The 24838-nt window shown below is 49.7% G+C and overlaps 1 protein-coding gene across 3 annotated transcripts in view; it reads right to left on the reverse strand.

Annotated features, from left to right (window-relative positions):
* NFATC2 (nuclear factor of activated T cells 2) overlaps positions 1–24838 on the reverse strand; it is a 73135-nt gene that overhangs the window by 41863 nt on the left and 6434 nt on the right. For 2 of the 3 annotated variants that reach the window (XM_039719433.1, XM_039719435.1), the window contains exons 2-5: positions 22344–23370; positions 20798–20966; positions 11741–11943; positions 9720–9892 (exon numbers count right to left, since the gene is read on the reverse strand). In XM_039719433.1, the coding sequence (XP_039575367.1) occupies positions 9720–9892; positions 11741–11943; positions 20798–20966; positions 22344–23370 (1572 nt within the window). The remainder of the gene's footprint in view (positions 1–9719; positions 9893–11740; positions 11944–20797; positions 20967–22343; positions 23371–24838) is intronic. The other variant, XM_039719436.1, reaches the window with a different exon arrangement.

Genomic DNA, 24838 nt, shown 5'->3' on the forward strand with positions numbered 1-24838 from the left:
ATCTTCCCAGAACTATCCACAGATTGATCTTGTCATCGTTACCATCCCCTGACTGCCAAAGCAGCTTCTCCAGGGTGCTAAATTTAGGCCTGAGAGGGAAAAATAAACTTACTCAAGGCATTTTATTTGGAAACATTCAGGAGTTGGCTGCAGTGGTTCAGCTGTGCTGGCCCTGCTTCTTGTCCTTGAGAAAGGACAGCTTGGATGAATGAGCTGAAACTTGCCCATGCCTGTTTCCAAGCCAACGGCCAAATTTTCAAGTGCAGGCACACTGCAGCCCCAGAGCCCAAAAATTCCACCTGCACAGAGGATTCCACGGAATAACACTGAATTCCTTCAGAGGGGGGAAAAAACCAAATGAACCTCTCTCCAAAATCCCACTGCCTCCCACAGGGCAGGGCTGGCACAGGGGGCTGCCAGCAACAGCTCCAGCTCCACGTGTGGGCACCGAGCCCTGGTGGGGCAGCCACCAAGCCCCACTTGTGATCTGGAGGGGTCACACCAGGACTGCTGCAGCCCAGGGTTTTTCCAAGCATGTTCAGCCTGAACATCTGAGGAGCAGGGCCCTGTGTCACAGCCTGAGTCTGGATACAAAAGGCAAGGGAAGGAAAGGTAGGGTGGGATCCAGATGGACACGGACGTCAGCAAGGCTTTCTAAGGTCTTTACTGTTCTTGGCCATGAATTTGGAGCGTGACTTTAGCAAGCTATTCTCTCTTTCCCCAGCCAGAAAACCAGGAGAGCACCATCTCTCCACCCACTTTCCTCTAATGCCATTAAAACAGCCACTGCTTGGTCAGAAAGGCTTTGGAGAGCCCTGGTGACCATTCCTGCAGAGCCATCCCAACTGTCTGAGCTGAAGGAAGTGAAGATGTGAGAGCTGTTCCCCACGACACAGACAGCTGGAAAATATCAGGAGCTTCCCTGTGAGCAGAGCAGGTGGGCAGCAGCTTGGGGCTGGTGAACTGCGAGTTCATGACCTGCACTCCAACTCCTCCAGACTCATCCACCCCAACTGGAAAGGCCTCCAGAGGCTCCTGCTCATCTCTTTCCCAGCTGCCTTGGCTGGATTTCAGCTCTCCCTGACAGAGACCCTGAGCACTTGTGCCTTCAGTGAACACCGTTGGCTGCTGAGCCAGAAATGAGGAAATGCGATCGTGGACGTGCAGGGCTGGCCTGCCTCACACCAGGCAGGCTGAGACCTGCCCTGGCACTGCTCTGCTGCCCTGCAACCCTCGCAGAGACCAAACTGTCTCATCGCCTGGAAAAGATGTTGGAGGATTTGGTGGGAAAACTCAAGCATTAAACCTTTCACGGCAACTTTTCTAGCTCTGCTGAACCCCTCAGTCACGAGACAGAGATTCTGCTCTTATTGAAGAATAAAAGTAATTCAATACTTGTAACTTTCTTATGCCATTTGAGAGGCATTTTTGAAATCTGTTTAAAACTACTCTAGGACTCATTGTTCAAGCATGTAACATCTGGGCTAATATACAGCCAGTTAAAAAATATATATTCAGATTACTTTCAAAGACACTGATAATTTCTTTCACATGGCTGTAGGATTAATTTATTTCCCAAAACACTAACATTTCTGATGAGTTCCTAATTGGATTTATCACAAAGACAGATCTGTAACCTCAAAGGCTTAAGAGTAAATAGCAATAATCAAAAAGCATGTCTACAACAGTCAAGAGAAAATATTTAAGTATTTAAGCATTGCCCTGGACACTCTTTATTCCTATTCAATCACCAAATTTCATTTCCAAAACATCCTAAATCATCAAAATTCCAGATTAACCTACATTTCTTTCCAGCTTTGTTGTGTTACCAGAGAGCTTGGTACCCACCCCACAGATCAGTGGTTTCCAAGGCTTTTTCAGCATGAGGAAGGACAGATTTTAGCCTGGTTTTCACACTGACTCATCTCAGTTCCCTTTGGAGCTGCTGCACCTGGCATGGCTTTGGGCATCTCCAGAGCTGTGCCCATGCTGAGACAAGAGGTGTGCAAAGCTCCTGTGCCTCAGAACAATCCCACCTGGAGAGTTCCAGCTGAGCTCCCAGGGCAGACACCACACTGAAGGGCTTCCCCTGCCCTGTTTCACCTGAATTCTTCTCCTCCCTTTGGGTGGTCTGAAATCCTTCTCTAATAATAAAAACCCCAGCCACTTTTCATTTTCCAAGGTCTGTTTTTTCCACCCAAGTGTGTAAGAAGGCTTCAGCCCCTTCCCCATTTCCACCAGTAGAGAGGTTCAAGGCTCAGTGTGGAGCTGCCTCAATAGGATTATTTTTTTTTCCTCTGCAAGAAATATTAATTGCTAATAAATCCCCTTCCTCTAAGGCTCATGATGGGTGCACTGCATGCAATAATTTCACACTATTCCTTCTCTTCCCCCAGGGGTTGGCACTTCATAAAGTGACCTACAGCTACTGGAGTTTATGAGCTTTGAATAAACAAAACGCTGTTGATTTAACCAGTTGGGGTGTTTACTTTCAATAGCAACAGTTACTGACATAAGGCAGCAAAGCAAATGCAATAGAAATACTCACACTTGGCCTGAAGCAGTGTGTCAACCTATTAACAGGGGACATTATTTTTCTATTTTATTTGACTGTTTGCAAATCAAGATGTCATGGATTCGTGGTGCCAAGAAATACAATGCATGCAGTGACACAAGACAGAAAGGGAGCCACTGTCTGAGAGCCCTGCAGCACCTCCAGGGTGCAGGGAGCAGCCCCTGCTGCCCACAGCCCACCCAGGCTCCCTGCACCCCCAGCCTGTGCCAGCAGCTGAGGGAAGCTGAGGATGGGCTCAGTGTCTGGGCAGCAGGCTGGCACCTCCCAGGGGAGGCACAACTGGCCAGGGGACTGTGCCAAGGCAGCCAGAGGTGGTTCTTGCTTCCCCACGTGCCCACAGTATCCATCCCTCTGCTTCTCAGCAGAGAGGAGATCTGCCTTTCAGGGGAAAAGGGTGTTTTGAGAAAAGTGATCACCTGGAGAAGTCTGTTGCAGCTCCAAATCTCCCCCACGAGGGTGTCACCCATTGCTGCTGGAGGTGACAAGGGACAATCTCAGCTGGAGCAGCCTGGTCTGGTGGAAGGGGGTGGGACTGCAGGAGCTTTAAGGTCCCCTCCAAGCCAAGACATTCCACAATTCCATAATTCTGTGACGAGCTCCTGCCAGAGTGAAGCCTCTCCACTCTCTCCCACACCTGCAGCACTGAGTCCAGACCTCAGGTTCTTGTTGTCCCCACTGCTGACAGTGAGACAGCAGAGATTTGATCCTTGTGACACCTGATCAGGAGGAGCAGGACTGAGGCTCACCTGCAGCTCAGTGAGGACAGAGCCACTGCTACCTGCGATGAACTCACAAGCCAATAAACCAAAAATGAGCCTGTTTAAGAGGGGTGGGGTCACAACTGGCACCCCAGTGCAGGGGCCTCACCAGAAAAATTATTCAGATCCCTCTCTGGACATCCCTGTCCTTACCCTGCCCAGAGCAGCCCCAGCTCACCTCAGCTTGCTGGAAGCCTCTGAGCTGGGACTCACCACCCCTGACACGTCTTTCCAAACCTCCAAAGGCTGATTTCCAAACCTCCAGCCACTGATTGCTGCTGGGTTTGAGAAGAGCAGCTAGAGCAGGATGGCTGCTGCTGACCCCTGAAGCAACAGCAGAGGTGTAATTTGTTATGGGATTAATTCTTCCACCTCACTGCAAACCTCAATGAGCCAAAGAAAATATTTCATTCCTGCTGTCACACTGGGTTCATTTACCCCGCGCTGCCTGTGGTAGGATTGATAGGAGCAGAGCTGCTGTGCTCAACACTTCTACAACTCATTAATGTTTGAGAGACTTTGATCCCCTCCATCGCTCGCTGAAGCATCCTGAGCTCTGCAGTGGAGCAAAGACAGAGGCTGGGCAGCCACGGGAGGAGCAAGGGCAGGAGACAGCTCCAGCAGCCAGGGAGATATCAGTGAAACACCCCAGAGAGAAGCAAATTTCTGATCAGAGGGACAGGATCATTTCCCTCCTGGTAGGAGTATGGAGCAGTGGAAGTACAAACCAAGTAAATAAAGCTAATTTCCAGCCCTCGTGGGGAAACCTTGAGAATGTGGCTCAAACACTCTGAAAAGAACACAGTGTGACTGACAACAGTTTCTAATTTGCTGCCAGCAAGACTTAATCAGCAGTTTGTGCAGAGCCATCCAAGCAAAAAGCACCAAAAATAGAGAGCTTTTCTCCACCTCCTCCTCTGCAGATAATTTACGATGTCCTCGCAAAGGAGGAGTGACAAGCACCCATGGCAGCAGTGTCAGATAAGTGTGGTACTTTCTGTGAACTGCAGCCAGCTCAGCAAGCCAGCGTGTGATGAATGACAGGAAAACCATGGCCTGGGCTCACTTCTCTGTCACTCATCCCTGTGGGGATGCACAGCAATTCCCTTCACTCCCCTGTGCAGGGATCTGAAACGCTGCTCAGCAGTCCCTGCTCTGTGTGCTGGGCTCTTTGCTCTTACCACAGCAGCACTGAAGACAAGAAGAAAGCAGGAGCTGACCCCAGAGCAAGGCTGGCAGCCTGCAGCAGGGGCAGCCATCCCCTCTGCTCTGACTCCAGCCTTAAAGACTGAAATGTTTTGGTTGTACACTCAAAGTGGCAAATGCTGTCAGAATTAGCTTTTACATTCTGTGCTGCAAGAGAGAGAAGATGGTCTTTAGAAAAAGCAGCAGCTTTTCTGTCAACTGCACTGCGTGACTGTCTTGGAGTTGAAATGAAAGGAGAAAAGAATTCATGAGAAGATGGTCTTTAGAAAAAGCAGCAGTTTTTCTGTCAGCTGCACTTGCAGCCAACTGTGTGACTGTCTTGAAGTTGAAATGAAAGGAGAAAAGAATTCATTTAATTCAACTGGAAACCATGAGACTCCCATAATAATCAGGGTTATGGTTAAACTTGCAAATAGGTATCTCCCAAGTGCAAAGAGACCATTTGTTTCTGCTTTTCTGTCTGAATAAAGCAGGGCTCCTTCTCGCCTGCTGCTGTGTTCCAAGCAGCACAACTCCCAGCTGAGGAAAAGCACTCGCTGCCTTGCCAAGACAACATTCTTTTACATGACTAGCTCTTTCCTCTGTAGTTATTAATGTGTCACAAATCATAGGCTCAGATTGTCTAATATTATGGGAAAATCTACTAGAAGGAGAGAAAAATAAAGGAAACTTCCAGGGAAATTGATTAAAGGGAAATAAGAAATTTGACCCAATTTAATGGAACAAAATACGGTCAATAATAGAAACTATTTACATTCCTCAGGATGGACACACGGTTCTTTAGCAATAAGTTTTGTTTGTTTTGCTTTTTTAGCACCTCGGAACATCTATTATAAGAACACGGTTTTGTCTCCTCCTCTCGTGCCAAGTGCAATTTAAGTTTGCATTTTAAGGGATTCATGAGCACAGCTCAGAGTCAGCAAACATGGACTCTACAAAGCAAGAACTGCGGCAGACTTTGGGAAGGTTAAACAGGATTCATTAGAATAAAAACTGGAGTGGAGGACACTCCTGAGCCTCACGCTCAGACATTTGCACAAAGCAGTTTTTGGGTGCTGACAGAATGGAGCACAAGCTGCCCTGCTACCCTGGATTCCATCTGCTCCAGGATGCTTCAGTCCAGGAGGGCAAACAGAACTGGGGCACCCAGCCTGACTCCCAGAGGTCATGACAAACCTGTCTCCTGGAGAGGCAGCGCAGGGTTAACAATTTCTGCAACACCAGAGCCCACCCACTCCCCAAGAAATGAGCTCCAGCTCTTGGTGAAAGGCAAAGGAATGGAGCTGACATTACAGAAATCGTCCTCATGGCTCAAAAATAACAGTCTGCAAGTGCCAAACCTCTCCAGGGGTGATTTTCCACGTGGCTGTGTTTGAAGGGACAGGTGACCTCAGTCACCCCTCACCTGCAATGTCACCAGCAGCTCTGTCACAGCCCTGCTGGCCCAGCAAGAACTCACCCCCAGCAGCTGGATCCAGGCTAAAGCAGCGAGCTGTCCCACAGGGATGGACGTGGGGACACGGCCAGCCCTGAGCAGGGAGGGGACAGCAGCCAGGCCAAGCAGGACACGGGCTCAGGAGGCTCAGGATCCCCCGTGGGGCTGGCATTCACTGCACCAGCAGCAGGAGAAGGGATCCTCTCACCTTTCCAGCACACACCTACAGCAGCGTGGCTTCCCACACCTGCCTGAGCCCTGCTGCTACAGTTCTCAGAGGGTTTCAAATGCCTTTGCCTCCTCAGTGGCTTCAGGATGAATCAACAGGCAACAGCAGAAAAAAAGCTGCTGAATTGCAGGCTTGTCTGGGTCTGAGGTCCATTTTGAGGCACAACTGATCATCTAACAGCACATCCACCCCCTGGTCCTCCCACACAGCTGCCTGGGGAGGAACCCGCTCGGGGTGATGCTCTGAACCTGTGAAATCCCCTCCGAAAATCTGTATTCTCAGAGCAGGAGGCAAAATGCCTTTGCCTCCTCAGTGGCTTCAGGATGAATCAACAGGCAACAGCAGAAAAAAAGCTGCTGAATTGCAGGCTTGTCTGGGTCTGAGGTCCATTTTGAGGCACAACTGATCATCTAACAGCACATCCACCCCCTGGTCCTCCCACACAGCTGCCTGGGGAGGAACCCGCTCGGGGTGATGCTCTGAACCTGTGAAATCCCCTCCGAAAATCTGTCAAGTGCTCAGTGTGACACAGATGAGGTGGAATCAACCAGCCCTCTGAAAAGCAGCTGTTTCGCAGTTCTTGCTTCACTGCAGCTAATGATCTGCTGACACTGGTGGGAATTCCTCGGGATCAGCTTCTGGGGAGGAGAGCACTCGCATACTCTGTTGGTAGCAACAGTGCTGGGGGAGCCCTAGCAAGGGAAACGGGCCGTGATCCTGGAGCTGCTGCTCACCAGGGCTTCCCCAGAGGGACAGCATTTCTGCCACCAGACAGGGGGGATCCTGAGGAGAGCCCCTGGGGATTAGGGTTCTCAGGTGGCCGGGTCAAAAAACACCCAAACAAACCAGAAAACAAAGGGGGAAAAAAGTGAATGCCAGCAGCACAGAAGGTGGGACAAGAAGAAAACATCCCCCAGCCCCAGGGCACCTGAGCTCACCTGGGACTGCCTGGGAGCTCTGCAAGGCTGCAGATTGGCTGGGACAAGCTGAGGTGACCATCTCTAGTGAGATTTAGGCTGCATTGCTAACGCTGGCTGAGCCCCCTGATGTTTTTAACTATCTTCCCAGAACCGGGCTGAGATCAGGAAGTGCTACTGAAATGCAAAAGCAGTGCTAAATATGCAACATGCACACTAAACGGCAGAGCTTAGTACTCCAGGTCACTTCATTCCCTGCTTCCTCAAGCTCAGAAAAGCACAGTCCTTAACATATCTCCCCAAACTGCCTGTATAGCCACTGTTCCAAAAATAAAGCTTTCTCATTTTATTTCCTTGAGGATCAAATACATTTTTTCTTGTAGGAGCTTTGCTGTCTTCTATGCAGCCAAAATTTTAATACTTTAATTATAAAAAACCCTCACTAACAATAAGCCACTTATACTTCTATCTCCACCCTTGGCTTTTTAATACCCCTAAGACTCATCAATGCAAAGACATCTCAGAATAAATGCCTCAACATCTTAACCAAAGCTCTGCCACAGCAGTCACTGCACAGGCAAATTAGGTGTGTGCATACAGCTCAGAAAAATGTGATTTATTCTGCAAACCATGCCTGGATTTCTGCTTGAAACGCAGTGATGGGCACAAATACAACATGCCATTGTGTTTGGGCCCTAGGAGAGCCTGCCTTACTCATACTTGCTTTTCCTGAGGAGAATTTGAGTAGGTGGGGGGTGATCCGTGGGGCTCCCTGCGGGATCCAGGACCAGCCTCCCCTGCCCTGGTGCTGTTTTCCTGCCCGCAGGGTGTAGGAGTTACACCTGGAGTTTCCCCACCCCAGGAGCTCCTCATGGAGCGCTTCCTTTAGCAAATGGACCTTTGTTCCAGCAGGGACACGCTTGGGGTGGAGGCCACTATTGTTTCAGCCATCTGCTCCCACGGAGGAACGGGACAATTTCCTATGGACAGAGGGGGTGGCTACTCCCACTGCTGTCCCTTCCCCATCACAGCGCCCAGACACCTCACCCAGCTGCTAAAACGCTCTGGCAGTTGGTACCTTCTCAGAAACACTGCCAAGAGATCATCCACAGCCATCATCCTGTCCCAGCCTTGCCTGGGTTATTCATTTGTACTGCTTTTTAAAAAGCTGCCATCAATAATTCAGCCAGTTTGATTTCCCACCCAGAACTGGCTCCTCTCATCCTGAGCAGCTGTATTTAAGTAAAGTCTGCATCTCAATAAATACAACTCACACACGAGAGACTCAATGGCTTTCTTCACATGACTTATGGCAAGGCAGGTTCTGCTAAAGGGGTGAGTCATTCAGCAAAGGCACAGGAAAACTGTTCATTATATATTTGTGAAATCCCCAAACCACCAAAAAGGCACCACTTAACAACAAAAAGCATCACAGGATGCACAGGAACCACTAAAGTGGGCAGAACCCTTCCAGAAATGACTGTGACACGGGGGGCCTCATCAGAGGCCTCTCTTTCTCAGGATCCAGTCAGTTATAACGAGTGGGAGGTGCAGGCTCTGAGCTCACACACTTATGGGATTTGCACTTGAGAAATCAAAACTGCCAGTTTTCTTCTGTCCCTCAGGGGAATACCAGAACCACCTGTGCTTTCCCTGCTTGAGCCTCCTGAGCTGTGCACCCCTTGGCACTGACAGCTAGCAAAAGCAATGACCAGAATGCACGTGAGCCTCAGAATCAGAGCCGTCCCTGCGTTTCAGCCGTGCTCCTGCCACAGCTCACACCACAGCACTCTGCTCACTCCTTTGGCACAGCACTGGCCACAGTGCTCAGAGCCAGCCCAGCCTGAATTCAAACCTTCAGCCACCTGCCAGTTTGTGGAGGACAAGTTCTGATTGTGCCTCCACTCGAAACAAAGCCAGGAAAGCAGAAAGCTTGCACACTTTGCCACCAGGGACAGCGCAGGTGTGTCCCTACACACCCCCAGGCTGCTCCTTGGATCCACCCGGGAGCCAGCAGCACCCAGCACAATGCACTGATAATGAACTTTGCAGAACCCCCAGATTCTCAGCACAGAGCTTGCTGCCCTCACAAGCCCCAGGCACCCTGAAGAGCCACCTGCCCTCCAGAGCTCTCTCAGGACAGGGAGTGCCCACAGGGCAGAGCTGCAGCCACTGCCCGGCTGGCACAGAGGGCAGGTGCCAATTATTGGAGTTGTGGCATCTATTAACGAGCAAGAGAAGGTATAGCCATGGTCAAATTCCCACCCACCACTGCAGGCACTAGAAAGACCTCCCAGGCATCAGACACTTAACTATTCCGTTATCTAGGCTCTGTGTTCCCAGATCTGAGGTATGGGAGTTTTAAACATCCAATATTCAGTATAATCTCGACTCTTGCTTTATTTCTGTCACAGCATACTGGTACCATTAATCTACAGCATGTAAAAAAAGTGTTTCATCTTTACTTATAAATTATTTGTAACGTTTGCCTTATTTTTTAAAGCATACATTAACACAACATGTGCAAGCTGTCATTCAAGGAACACGAACACTCAAACCTGCGGGCTAGCCAGCCCGGAGGCAGAGCAGGGGTACTCACAGCACTCGATGGGGTTGGAGGCGGCCTGCAGGGACACGATCCTGCCGCTGGGCTCGGGGATGTGCACGCGGAACACCAGGCGCACCCGCGTGTTCTTGCGGCCGATGTCGGTCTCGCCCTTGCGCAGCTCGATGTCCGCGTTGCGCAGCTTCAGGATCCCCGCGCAGTCGATGCTGCAACACACACACACAGCCAGGGGATGATCCCCAGCTCACAGCCCTGCCAGGACGGGCTTCCTGCTCTGGGCTAAGGCAGCTCTAAGGATGTGCTCTGGTTGGGATGCAGACATTCCCAGGGAAGAAACCCCAAAGTGCAGCACGCGAGGGGCGCTGCTGGAGCTCTCTCCTCTCTCTGGCCACTGCTCTCCAAGCATTAAAACCCCAAATCTTGTTTCCCAGGGCTAAGCACAGGAGAGCAGCAGGCAGAGCCCTCCCCAGGGTAGGAGCCTCCATCAGCAGCTGTCCCCAGAGCCCAGCTCCCAGGGCCTGGCCAGCATCCCTTCCCACACCCAGGCAGGGCAGCTCTGCCCCATGGGGAATCACAGCAGCTGGGTACAGAACCCCCACTGCCTGCACCAGCCAGGCACGTGGAACTCAGCTCCAAAGCAGGGACCAGACTGCTGTCTCCTCCTGACTGCCACACTGGGCTCTGCAGCCTGGCCCAGGTCGCTGTGCCATCCTCCAAAGCCCGGGGACATGTTCCCAGGCAAGGCAAGAGCAGATATTCACTCTCCCATTCACTGTGTCCCTGCACAAAGGGAGGGGGCAGGGAGCAGGATGGGGCTGAGCAGCAATGAAAGGATTAGGATTGCTTAAATCAGCACTGCAACTTAATATTTGGTGTAAGTGCAGATTAGCTTCTCCAGAGCCCAGTGTAACCTTGCAAACATGCCTGTGTTAGGAAAATGTGACAATTATTTGTCAAGCTCAGCAATAGCTCTCAGAGCAGGCAGTGAGCACTGCTATTAAGCAGGCACTGCCAGCCCATTTTGATATCAGTTCTAAAAACACATCATTTCTCTTCTCTTGATATGAATTAAAATCATGTTTGGGGAGGTATAAGCCCCAAGCTGCTCCCTACACCCACACTGTTCCTTGCCCTTGCATATGTACAGGGGTTTATTATTCCAGGGTTCCTTGTTAGGAATGAGGTATATTTTAAAAAAAAAAATATGAAGAAAGAATGTGGATTTTGCAATGAAGTAGGGGGGCTTAAAAACAGAACTGCTCTGCCAATTTTGTCAGGCTCCTCTGAAGGATGGAGATACAGCTCTTCCCTCTGCAGAGCAATCACTCTCACACCTGGCACACATTCAAGCCTGAAGTTTTCAGACTGGTGCCCACTTCATCCCTCTGCCTCCATAAAACTGGAAGGAGTAATACAGACAAGATGTGCCTGTACTTGCTTTTCTATTACAAGAGGAGATTTCACGGCCAGAGCACTTGACTGAGTTCAGCAGAGATGTTTTGTAGTCCATTAAATGCTGTGAAATGCATCCCCACCCCTGTTCCTCACTGTGTCCCTGCAGCACAAGGACTTGAGATGATTTGAGTCTTCTTTTCCTGAGTGCACTGCAAACCCATTCTGACTGTGAAGGTGATGGATTAGTGAGACACTGGATGCCTCATCCCTGGCAGTGCCCAAGGGCAGGCCAGATGGGGCGTGGAGCAGCCTGGGATGGTGGAAGGTGTCCCTGCCATAGTGGCACTGGATGGGCTTTAAGGGCCCTTCCAACCCAAACCACTCTGTGATTACAGCACAGCCACTGCAGAAACTGGAGTACAGAGCAGCAGTGCCTGCATGGTCACCTGCTGGATGGGAACTGTCCCAGCAGCTTTAACCCACGTGCTTGTAGCTGCCTTTGTAAAAGGGTCTTGCCCTCATAAACCATCCCAACATGCTGGGAAGGGAAATCCCTCCAGAGCATCATTATCCTTTTAAGTGACTCCTTTCCAAAGAGAAAGAACTTCAGCACCAACTTAACCCACCTCAACTTTGCTAACAAAAAGAAATCTACTCACGTTGCTTTCATGTTGTTTTTGGGCTCCAGGGGGATCTCTAACACTTTGGTGTTGCCGATGATCTTCTCGTAGCTGGTGGTGGTGACGGTTTTGCCCGTGATGCGGTGCACCTGGTAGAAGGCGTGGGGCTTCAGGATGCGCTCGTCCGCCGTGCCAATGAAGATCTGCAGCCCCAGGGGCTTGTTCTCCATGTACCCGTGCAGCTGGCAAGACACGAAAAAGCTGCTGTCACACACTGGGCCTGCAGAGCCCTGGGGAAAGCAAGGAGATCTGCAGGCACCTCAGGGAAATGTAGGTATCTGCCCCTGATTCAGGGCTCTTGGAAGCTCATCCTTCCCCCAGCTGCTGGTTCACCTTCAAGCATTCCTCTTGCACTACATTGTACAGGTAGAGATGGCATTTTGGGTCTGGGACTGAACAGCACAAGGATGTCGTAGCTGACCTTAGAGCCTGGGGTTTCCAGGCCTCAAGGACACAGATTCTTCTGGTTGTTTTTGGGGTTTTTTTTATAAACACCATTTGCTGTGAGGAAACCAGAATGCCTCCATAGAGTGGGAGACAAGGAAATTTCTCCTTCTTTATTAACGTTCAAAATTACAAATCAAACCATTCTAAATTTCTCACATGACCAAAAATGAGAACCAGACATTTATCTACCACATAGCCAGGAATTGAGCTGAAAGGGAACTTTATGGTCTGAGACATGCTAAATTTGTTTTCAATTACTCTGTCCACATACAAAACCTTGATGAAGCCATACAAAGCAAATAGTACTGGAAGATCAGAGAAAAGGAAGATTAAGCTAATGGTATTCATGGCCAAACCAGGGTTTTTTTCCCTTTTTTTCTTTTCACCAGTCAGCAGGAGGTATCCTTGCACAGAAGGATTAATTCCCCCCTGGAAGGGGACCACATGCAGCATCAATGCAGTGCTGGCAGCCTTCCTCCAGTATGGCAGATGTAAGTGACACTCACTCTCCAGAGCTCTCTCTCCTCATCCAGCACTCACTCTGGAGGCAGCAGAGGCAGGGGCTGTGCCCCAGAGACCCCTGAGGCAGGGCCTGAGTGAGCAGCCTCCCCTGGCACGAAGAGCCCATGAATGGCTCCATTGAAGGCACCAGGCTCTAGGCAGGGGCTGTGCAAGAGCAAACTGCAGAGCCCAGCCCAGGCACAGCCCAGACTATCCCAGCCCTGGCTGGCACCAGCGTTCTGGAGATGGGGAGGAGGGAATGGGGCAGGAGGCTCTGTGCAAACCTTCAGCTGGCTCTGGGAGCCAGGGGAGGAGCAGGAGCTGGGCTCGGAGTGCCATGGCTGGTATGGACACACAGCACGGCCAGGAATGTGAGAAATACAGCAGCAGCCACGGGCACATTTAGAAATGGATAAAGCAGATGGGAGATGAAAGGCAACAGAGGCCAAACTGACAGATCTGCTGGGAACAGGCACTGGTGGAGGAGTCAGCCCCTGCTGATCCACTGGGAGCCACACAGAAACTCACCCTAAGCACAGGACTTTCAGCATCCAGCATTTCCTGGCCTCCAGTGCAAAGCCCCTGCATCACCAAAAGCCATCCTGTCTTCACAAGGGGCGAGGGGAAGAGCAGTTTTTAAGCACTGAGTGTGTTTATTGTCATGTCTGACAGAGTAACTCTCTGTGGATCCAGCTACAACAACGAGAGCATCCTTTGGACAGGAGGGGATATTACAGTGACAGCAAAGCAGCTTTTGCCCTCCCCTCTGTCCTGGCAGAACAAAATCCCAGAGTTATGGGTGGGAGACTGAAATGGAGGAAAACAGATAATAAATTACAAAAGAAAATCTGCCCCCAGTGAGCACAGTCAGTAGCAGCTGTAACAGAACTGGCTGCATACACGGGGTTTAATACTGGCCACCTTTAAAAGTAATTTTAAGTGGTGTTTGCTCATGTACAGAATGAGTTCCCAAGACACAACTGCTCATGGCTGTCCAATAATGTGCATGTCTGTGGGTGTGTGCTGTATAAATGCACACAGTCTTAAAGAAGAGAGGAATTGATTCCCTGTTCATACAGCACTGTCTGTATCATCTGCTGGCCCAGGGGCATAAAACACACAGTAAAAGGCCTCCTGATCCTCCACAGAACCAGATTTTAAATCAGTTTGGTCAGTGGAGGAAAACTACTTTTTTTTTTGTAATTTATGGTATTATGGCAATACTGTGGGATGATGTAATTGTAAAATCAGAATAGCATTATAAAATGCAAGAGAAAATATATATGCAAAAGAGTCAAGTGTCCCCATTTAAAAGGGTTTATCCTTGAGCTAATTGATTACATTTTCAGGGCTAATATAGGTGATCATTTACCATAACCATTTCCATCTACCTTCCACTTGCTATGATCACAGCAGGATGACTTAAGAATAAAAAACTGGAGATGAACAGCTCACAGAAACAATCCAGAAGCTTGAAAATCAGAGTTCTCCACTCATCTTCACCACCAATTTAGCACAGCTCTGGTCATGTCACACCAGCTCTCTCTTTACCTGCACCAGGGAGCAGTGATGCTCACCCTGCTCTGTGCTGCTTCTGTGTAGAGAAAATTCTGAGCTCCAATGAAAGAACCCACCAAAGCTATGCTTCAGAGACATCTCTTCTGAAAACTGAACTGCTGAGGATTGTCACTGTCAATAAACACTCACTCCACTACAGCAGGCAGCTGCTTTAATATTTAACCAAAGCGCCAATCTTTTCTTTGGAGAAACAAAGGAGGAATAAATTTGACCCTTAAACAAATTTTGAGAAGTGAAGATTTAAAATGCTTTTTAAAATACTAATTTTGAAATTTTTTTTCTCCCTTAGCAAGAACCAAGCTGCTCTAAAATCTGTGTTTCAGTGTTTTTCTGCTCATCAGAGCTGCTCCCTCCAAGCCCTTCCAGGGCAGCACCAGCCTCACACCAAGGTGTGCCTTCACTCTTTCTCACTCTTCTTTCCATGAAGAAAACAAAATCATCTGGATTTCAGTTTCCAGAGAGCGAGGATCAAGAAAGATTTATGAATACAGAACTCTGGGAGGAAATATTTTTGTGTATTATAAGGTGACCTATTCACAATAAAACTCCCCCAAACTGTATACAGATCGAGCTGGAAAAAACCCAACTCCTTTGAGTCACATTTGCCACAAGGGGAAAGAGAAGCCAGACATGATGTGTACCTTTCCATACTCTATTTTGGGACTTTAAGATCCTATTTCTTTCACTTAAAAGATCTTTCTTAAACTTCGTTTTTGCCTAACTCTTACAATATTAACACAGCCAGACATGGGCTGGTCTGTGACCTGAGGAAATGCAAAGCACTTTGGCAGATAAACAAATAACATCATTCCAAAAACAAGGAGACTTTTCTTGTTTGGTTTGCTGCTATGATTTGGTTTCTAAACAAAATGGAAATGTGTGGCACGATTAAAAGCATCATCTCTCCTCTGCAGAAATCAAATTCATTCTGCACTCCATCCATGGATCAATACCAGTCAAATTTGGGAAAGGGGGGGATTTGAGTGCCATTTGCAGAAGGCACCTGTGCAATTCTGCATGCAAAAATGAGCAGATGTGCCCTCAGCTGCTGAGTTTGTCCAGTTACACACCCAACACCCTCCCTGGCACCACAGCCATCGGGAGCACACATCAGGCACATGAAACACTTCTGTTCTCCTGCTCTGTTCCAAAACTCAGGTCACGTCACAAACTGAGACCCCAGCTCCAAACACACAGCACTCAAAGCCAGAGGTTAATTCCCTTCTAAACCACTCCCTACCCAGGGCTGAGACGACCCAAACCCTGCACCCAGGCAGCTGGCAGTGCCCCTGCCCGGGGGATGTGAAGCACAGGGTCACTGCTGGGCTGCACAAAGAGCAGAGCTCTGCACAGGTGAAGGCTGCAACACTGCCCAGTTGTGCTGAAATCAAGGGATAAAGTGACAGCAGAGTCAAAAAGCAAGGCAAATTCTTTAAAGATTCTGTAGGTGATCAGCTGTAGATGCAACATATCTATACAAGGGGAAATCAGTGCAATTTTGAAATGTATATATTTCAATAGAATATGCTTTCTTGAATTTAAATATTATTATAATTTATGCAGAATTACATTATTAGCAGGAAGAAGAGCAATTCATAGGAAATAGATAAGATTACTTTTTTATTCTTACCCACGAGCCAGGCCAGAGAGGGGCAGTGATTTCTCAGGTCCTGCAGAGGATGAGCAGCCAAAGCCCAGAGAGAAACCCGTGGTGCCCTGTGCCCTGCTGCAGGGAATGCTGACCCTGTCCTGCAAGCCCCCCAGACTGGCACATCAGGCACCCCTCAGCAGCTGCAGCACCTCAGCTCCCAGCAGGATTGCAAGCTTTGCCTTTTCACTGCTGGGCTGCGGAGCCAAATTTTCTCGGGGATTTCTAATTTGGCTGCTGCACATCAAAATGCTCTTTGCAGATGAAAGCAGCAGCATCTGCAGCTGGTACTGGTGTGTTTGAAGAGCCCCAGTAGGAGCCTGTGTGAGCCTGACTGCTCTAGAGAGTAAAAGGCAGTCGTTTATTTCCCGTTCACCCCAACAGAGCTCTGCCTGTCGGGCATTTAGGTCTTTCTCCCTGGGATGGACAAAGCTGCACCTTTAAAGCACCTTCCTGTCTAGACAAGGCAAGGAGGGAAGTATAAACGCGGGGAATGGATTCTCTAGGCTTGGGGGTTTTATCTGCTGGAAAGCACTCAGTTGGCCAGCTCTATGAGCTCAGGGTCACACTGTGCATCATGGGCTGTGTCCCTACACTGTGCATCACCGGCTGTGTCCCTACACTGCATCACCGGCTGTGTCCCCACACTGCATCACTGTCTGTGTCCCTACACTGTGCATCATGGGCTGTGTCCCCACACTGCATCATGGGCTGTGTCCCCACACTGTGCATCACCGGCTGTGTCCCTACACTGCATCACCGGCTGTGTCCCTACACTGCATCACCGGCTGTGTCCCCACACTGCATCACCGGCTGTGTCCCCACACTGCATCACCGGCTGTGTCCCTGCAAGTCGCTGGGATGTGTGTGCATGTGTGCGGTCAGCTCGGGTCATTCACACTCATCCCGGCCGGCAGCGACAGGAGGGAAAACAGCGCCCGGCAAGCAGCGTTTAACGAGCAGGGAGCACAGAGCCGTGAGAAATCGCTTCCTCCCGCGGCTGCCCTTCCTGCTGCTGTGCCGGAGATAAGCGGGGCCGCCCGTCCTCCTCCGCTCCGGCAGCGCCCGCAGCCCCGCGCCGGCCCCAGCGCTCCCTCCGAGCCCTTCAGCCCCTCCGAGAAGATGTTCTGGGCCAACAGCTCCCTTTCTGTACTCCCTGCCTGCTGCAAGCGGCTCCAGACTTGGATTTGGATCATTAATCCCCATCGTTAACAGCCGCTGACCACAATGATGCCGAGGATTTTTTTGGGGAGGTCTTTGCTCAACAATACTCGTAGCGAGATGGAAAATGTCACTGCATTGTCTCAGGGAGAGTGGCATATCAATAACTGTCAGGAATTCAACAAAGACCTCGTCCAGCCACTGTATCGTGTAGCAGCTCCTCCGCCTGCTTCAGTTAGGGCTGACATTGAGCAACAAAGCCCAATTTCTCACATGGTTTTGTTCAATTTAATGTACTCGGGACACTGCGAAAGAACGCGAACCAGAAGGAAATCTTTGCCTTAGCTCCTTTTGCTCCCTGTCAAAGCTCAAGAGGCCCCACAAGGATCCCAGTGTGCAAACGAGCCCTGCAGGTAAACCAGGTGTGAAAGGTGCAGTGGTTTGTCACACCACAACCCCTGCAGGAGCAAACCCAGCTCCAGGCCAGGCCAGTGGTGGCCACCAGAGTGGCACGAAGATGCTGTGCAGCACCAGGCAGGGCCAGCACGGCCTGGCCTTGCCCTTCCCTGCACAGGGGCCTCGGGAAGCTGGGGAAAAGGACAAACTCAGCTGCTGGCATGTGCCCTGGGCAGCAAGCCCCCCTGGGAGGGCTGACAGGGTTTCAGCAGCCCGGCCCCACTGTGAGAGTGCGAATCACCCCACGAGCTGTGATTTGGTTTTGAGTTTCCATCAAAGGCTCTGGTTTCACTAACACACCAATGAATTAGCCGAATGTTGGAAGTCACATACAGTTAAAAGTCAGAGCCCCATGGGAAGCCCAGGCTGAGAAACAATGTCTCCTTTGACTGCGAAACCACAAGAAAACACAGACGGCAAAATTCAAATATAAAAGGAAAGTGGAACATACGTTTGTTATTGCAAAGCAGCTCCTGTGAGCTCCACTAACAACTCTGCCATTCCAGCTTCTTTTTAATAAGAAAAATAAAAAGAGGCAGTGAAAGTCACCACAATTTTAAAAGTTAGAGCCCAGGGGAACGTTGGGCTGGCCGTGCTGAACAGGAGCCCCTCTCTGCACAGTTTTCCTGCTCTGGAGAGGAGAAGGAGAGGAGCCTGGCACACAGGGCTGGAGGGGCTGGGGCTGTGCCTGCCCTGCCCTCACCTGAGCACGGGGATTTTGCAGCCCTGCTCTGCATTTGGGTGTTGTACCAAGGCAAACAGTGGGGATTTAAGCTCTCATTACACGCCAGGGTTGTGTTTGCTCTGCTGTCTCTATCCCAATCACATCCACAAGCTCTTTGCACAGGAGCAGCCACTGCCTTTCCCAAGGACAGGCTCTTCCACAGCCTTCCTGGAGCAGCTGGGCACAAATAAGCAGTTTTGGGGAAAAAGAGCTGGGAACCAAACGTGCCTGCCCCGCCTCTGTGGTCTCAGTGACCAGGGGGACCCACAGGATGGAAGGAGCATGCAAACTTCAGCTTTGCCCTGGCTACAAAGCATCTCCTGGCCATTCTCAGCACCTTAACATCCAGGGATGCTCACATCCAACTCACATCCCTAAAACCTGAGCTCTCTGCAGTTAACACAAGCTGCAGGCTCCTCCCAGGAGTGACTCAAACACCTGAGCTCAGAACCTGTGCTTCTCCACAGGACTCCACACATGAAATCAGACATGTGAGCATTCCAGGGCACGCAGGGCTCTCCCCTGCTACTGGCACAGCCCATGTCCCACTCCACCTGCCCAGCTTCCAGAGCCTTTGACCACCAGAGCCTTCTCCTGCCATGCTTGGAGTGCACAGTGGGTGCAGAGCCTGGAGCACAAACCCGAGGCGTGACACGTGAAGAAGAGGAAGCAGCATCAGAAAGATAAACCACAAGATAAGGTTCAGAGGATATGAGATCTGCTGGTCTGTAGCTTCAGAGCACCCCAAAGAAGAAATCTGCATGCAAAATGCATTTTCCAAAAAATAAACATGGCAGGGCAGCACCGTGCTGCAAAAACCAGCCAAGATCCCTTCTGCCAGCAGGTTCAGCTGGGTAATTAGTCATGTGGAGGGTTAATTGAAGGCTTTTTTAAAATCAGATTTGTTTCAAAAGAGATTGTATTAGAAAAATACTCTGTTTAATCTAACAAGAACACAAAAGTTAAACTTCACAGAGGGGAAAGAAGGAGAGTGGGAAAAAAAAAAGATCCCTTGAAGCCAAATAACTTCTGACATGAAAACTTTGGATTTTACTAGCCTCCCCCAGTCTGAGATGCCATAAACCATACAGGTGCAACTATCTCATTACTTGGCATCCATATGAACCTGGTTATGTTCAAGTGAACACAAATTCAACAAATACTTCCAGCTTTACAAGAAAGCTTCAGAAAGAAACTGCCCATATTTTCCCCAGATGCAGGCCCAGCTGTGCAGAGGCACATCTGCTTGGGGAACTGAAGTGGACATTTGAATTTATAGCTTTAGATCCTGAAGCTTGATGGCAAATTATGATAAAACTAGCAATATTGGTTCCTGTCTTCAACAGAAAATATAAATGCCTCTTTGATTGATATTGATTGCAGGAAGGAAACAAATTCTATTTCCCCATGCCACAAGAAACTCCTTCACTGCAATAAGGACCCTGTTGGTAGGAATACCTTGGGAGGGTAAGTGATACTGCAGTTGCAAGCAAACTGAGAAAGGAGAAGTGCTGATTGGTATCATTCCTGCTTCTAGGCAGCTTCAAACACACCACAGGAGGCTGTGAGCTTGTCAGACCCAAACCAAAAAGCCTGCATTGCTGGGGTATGGCACATGGGACTGCTGTTTATTATTACCCTGCACCCTCTACTCAAATACCCAGGCCATACATGTAAATCCAGCTCCATCAAAGCAAGCAAATTCATTGATTTAACAATTTATGGCTTGATTTTAAAAGGGGGTGAGCCTGCAGGGGAATACTGAACATATGCTTGAAGTTAAGCACAAATCAACCCAGTGAAATTAGTGGTATTGATCACATGCTTGAAATTACACATAAATGTTAATGTTTTCCTGGTTCCTGCAAGCCCTGAGCGTGTCAGGAACATCTGTGGGATGCAGCCAACTTTGTTTAGTGAAGGCTGAGGCCGTGGCTGACCTGTTCAGCTTCCACACATCATTCAGCTTCCACACTCTCCACTGACACAGCACAGCCCCGACCCCAGCCTGGCTTTGGCTTTCCTTCAGGAAACGTGGGCTGAAAACAGGGGAAATGAGGGAAATGACTGATGTGCCCCCACTTGGCTACACCGCAGCTACTCAGCCAGTATTTTATACCACCCTTTGAAAGGTGAAGGAAAAGCTGTTCACACTCCAAACAGAAGAAGGGTTCAGCTCATTCAGCTCTCAGGTCAGCAAAGGGACGAATTTGTTCTCTCCACCACTGACAGCCTGAAATTTGCTCACTTGTTTCAGCAGTGACTTCCCAGGCACCTTATGACAGTTGTAACAGGGGATCACACGAGGTTCATACAGCCCAGAAAAGGCAGCAAACACATTTCCCACATTTCTGAGCTTTCAGAAGCCGATCCAAACCAACCTTCCCCAAGTCCTGGACTTCACCACGGCTCAGCACATCCAAAACCTCACAGGGCGCTCCTCTTCCAAGGACAGCCCCCATAAGGATTTCAGAGATGAACCTGCCCCCCCTTTTCCTCCAGGAGATCCCCAGGGCCTTACCTGGACCACGGGGTGGCCGCCGGTGGGAGCCTTGACGGCGCCGCGGCTGCCCTCGGTCTCGTAGTGCGCGCGGTGGTGGGGCTTGGGCTGCACCTCGATGCGCAGCTCGTAGGAGCCAGACTGGCTGGACAGGGGCCACTCCAGGGGAGGGAGGGACTGCACGGGCAGGCTGGGGCACAGAGAGAGAGACACACCACCAGGGAAACTCCTGAGAACCTGACTTCTCAAAGCCTGGTCCCTGCTTCCTCCCAGCGCCCCGCCTGAAACATTCAGGAGTCTGCCTGAATTCCCGTGAGATGGTGCTGAACTGCTCACATCTGACTGCAAGCTCTGCTGAGAAGACAATTTCTGTGGGCCCATCTCCTTGCAGAAGAGAGTAAGATATTTCTGTTCCTTAAACAGAAATACCTGCAGCAGTTACATTTTTTCAAAGATTCCCCTCTTTTATCTAGCTTTTGTTTTTTCAAAGATCCCCCTTTGTAATCTAGCTTTTGTTTTTTCAAAGATCTCCCTTTGTAATTTAGCTTTTGTTTTTTCAAAGATCCCCCTCTGTTATCTGGCTTTTGCTGTGTGACTCCAACTTGGATCACAGCACATGTATTGTGAAATATTAACTCCATTTGCCACTACCTACCAGTTGTGTAAATTAACAATTGTTATGATTTCCATAAATATTAAAGTGCACATCAACAAAATGATAAATATTCTTACCTGGTACTAGTTTTCTTGTTATGAAAATCCACAAGGGTATATGACATGGAATGTATACAGTGCAAGGTACAACTAAAGCCTGCACTGGATTTTAAACCACTGCCACTCTGTGAGTGCAGGCTGCTGCCAGGACCGGTCTGACAAGCCAAGGAAGTCACAGCCTGTGCTCCTTCACTCACAGTTTGTGTTCAGCAGGTCAGGAACACCCTGGGACAGCCTCAGTGGCCAGTGGGACGGCACTGACAGGGTGCCAGAAGGGACTGTGAGCAGAGTCACACACTTGGCACCCTGGCTCCTGGCAGATGCCACAGAGCCAGACAGTGGAGGGCTGAAATTTGGGCTAAGGGACAACTGACAAATTAACAACCAGCACTAAGTCACCAGAGCTGACCGAATGCTCAGCCTGACCTGGAGCAGCGAGCTCTGTTTGGAATCAGGCATTATTTAAAGCATTTTCATCCTTGATGGAAATTTGAAAGTGATTTTACAAAAGCAATGCCACCATTTCAGGAGCAGCAGGATGGCACCAGAGTGCTCAGCCTTTGTCAAAGGCTGTCTGCAATCTGCTATTGAGACAAATCATTTGGAAATTTGATTTTGTAGTGTATGCGCTATCAATGAACCTCTTTGGTGATGTTTCTTCAAAGCCCTGACTTTTTCATCTCAGAATCCTAATGGAGCAGGCTCCCCTGAACCACTGCTGTCCCTGAGCACTCAGCTCTGGCCTGCAGCAGGACCTGCCCAAGAAAACACTCCCTAGAGATCGTCAGCCATGACAGAGGACACCAAACCATGAAAAACCATGGAAAACACACCCACAGGAAGCATTACATACCTGCAGATTGGTATTGCAGGCACCAGCTGCTTTGTCCAGGATGGAGGAACCAACAGAATGGATTCCGGGGCCGAGTTTCTCCTGTCCTCCTGCTCACAGGGCCCGTGGAAGTCAACGGTCTGAAAGACGTGACACGGAATGCTGTTTTTGTGGGAAGACATGGACGAAGGATCGGGGCTGGTCTTCCAGATCTTCGTGGGGACGCCGCAGGAAGGATCCGCGGGGAGGCTGCTCATAGCATCCATGGAAAGGGGAGCGCTGGCCAGCTGTGTGTAAGTGACTGCAGAGGTGTCCTCTCTCGGGGGCACGCGAGGACAGGGCTGTGGAGAGGGGCTCCGTGACTGCCGAGGAGAGGCGGAGGGCAGCGGGGTGCCGTAGAGCCCGGTGCAAGAGAACCTCCGCTTTGCACCTGGCGACGAGGACCTTGAGTTGGGACAGGGTGATGGTGAGTGGCGTCCCAAGCAGGCTTCCTCCGTGATGCTTGTTCGTGGTGACATTATTGGAGAGGTTCTAGGAGAATAATGAGTATGGATGTTTTGAAACTGTGGACAAAGGTCATCACTAGGACCATTATTTGGTGAAACACATGGTGATGTGCAAGGAGATACATTTGTCTCTGAAATGAAACTTGCAGAGGAGCCGCTACTAGCTGGGCTCAGACACAGTGGTTCTCTGTAGCCCTCAAAGCCAGGGACAGGCAGGGTAACCCTCGGGCTAGTGGTGGCTGAGTTTGGCTGATGTTCTGCCAACAGAACATCTGTGTCTCTGCTGCGGAAGGGACCCCCCGAATGAATCAGTTCATGATATGGAGTTATTTCAATCCTAGGGCTCGGAGCAGAGGCCCCTGCAGCGTTGGCAGGGTGTGGAGGTGTTGGCCCTATGCTATCTGGCTGTCCATATCTGCCCATGGGATCTGCAGGAAGGCTAGGAAAAGGCAGGGGGCATGGCTTGAGGCCACAGTCCAAGACATCATGAGCGTATGTAACTCCAGAGGGTGGGCTGTTGGTTTTATGTGGAGTCGGTTCTTCTGGAAAAAGAAGGGTCTCTTTAAGACTGTAAATATTGTTACAGAAGCTGAGCAATCATGGATTAAAAAAATGCATATTTATAAACTGGCTGTGATCTGAGATTAGCTTATTATTTAATTCTTTTTTGCTGCAGTTAATGCCTGTGAGAAGTACTGGATTAAGAGCCAGGGAAGCCCAAGAGCTCAGGGCAGGTGCAGCATGGACAGAAGCACTGCAAACACCTCCAGCCAGGCTCCTGCTGCCTGAGCCTCCCCCGAGGGATCCCCTGGATGGGGCAGCAGAGTGTCAGCCCCACTGTCCAGGGCAGGGCTGCCCTCCTGCCAAGGACACCCCAGGCGCTGTCACTTTGGTCACATTTTGCCAACTAGGAGCTGGACTGAGACCAGCACATCACAAAATCACTTCCAAACAGGTCTACATAAAACCAAATGTTGAGGAACAGCTTTTGGAGAAGGGAGAAACACCTTCCAAACCCAGCCAGGAAAGGCTTCGTGAACCAAAGCTGAGCTCAAACTCTTAAATTGGAAAGTCACTTCTGTGTGATGATTTGTTTGGCTCTGTATCATGACAGCAAGTTTGGTGACAGGTTTCATGTGAGTTAGAAAACACATTCACAAATATTTGTTAGAGAAGAGAGACAGGGAGAAAGAATCCAGCCCTGTGGTTAAGGGCAATCACATTCCAATTTCAGCCCAGGGAACATTTTCAGACAGGGATTATAAAATACACAACAAGCAGAGTGTTCAGTAGAACTCTCTCTCTGCTGGTACTAAAAACCCTCCATTTTCAGAGATTCCCACTTTGCCCAGGCTGCAGGGCACAGGGATGCTCCCAGGGCAGCCAGAGCTGCCAGCAGCACTGCAGAGCCCAGCTCCAGCCTGGTCCCTGCACCCGAGGGTGTGCAATGGCAGTGGCACCCCAGAGAGCAGAGACATGGCAGGTACTCCCATGACACCAGCTCCTGGAGCTGCCCCGGCCTGGGAGCTGAATATTTGTCATCACACAAAAACATACAAAACATTACCAGGATATGTTTTTTAAAGATTTCAGTGTATCCAGCAGGAAATGCCGGAAACAGCTCCACAATTTGGGATTAATTCACCCTATCTGCTCGCTCTGGGCACAGATCAGTGCATGCCACAGGCAGAGGGTTTCATTTAAATATTTAAATTACCGTTCCAGCATTTTCTCTAACTCCTACATGACATTAGACAGCAATTCCCATGAGAAAATACCACACAGAAAGCCAGGCCGGAGCTGACTGTGCTTTCTGCAAAAGTAGCAGAAGTTCCTAGTGAAACTTTTGCATGCAGGGAGATTTTGACTTATTTTCAGCGGGCTTCTGTTCATTTTTAGGAACTGCTGAGCCTTTGTGTTCAGTGGGGAACCCCAAGAGCCAAGCAAACAAACCAGCACACAGAAGGGCTGGACAGGAGGGGAGCAGCACAGGACAGTCCAGCTTGCACA

This window comes from Passer montanus, unplaced genomic scaffold (genome assembly GCF_014805655.1).
Source record: "Passer montanus isolate IOZ18808 unplaced genomic scaffold, ASM1480565v1 scaffold41, whole genome shotgun sequence".
In the NCBI taxonomy this organism is placed as follows: domain Eukaryota; kingdom Metazoa; phylum Chordata; class Aves; order Passeriformes; family Passeridae; genus Passer; species Passer montanus.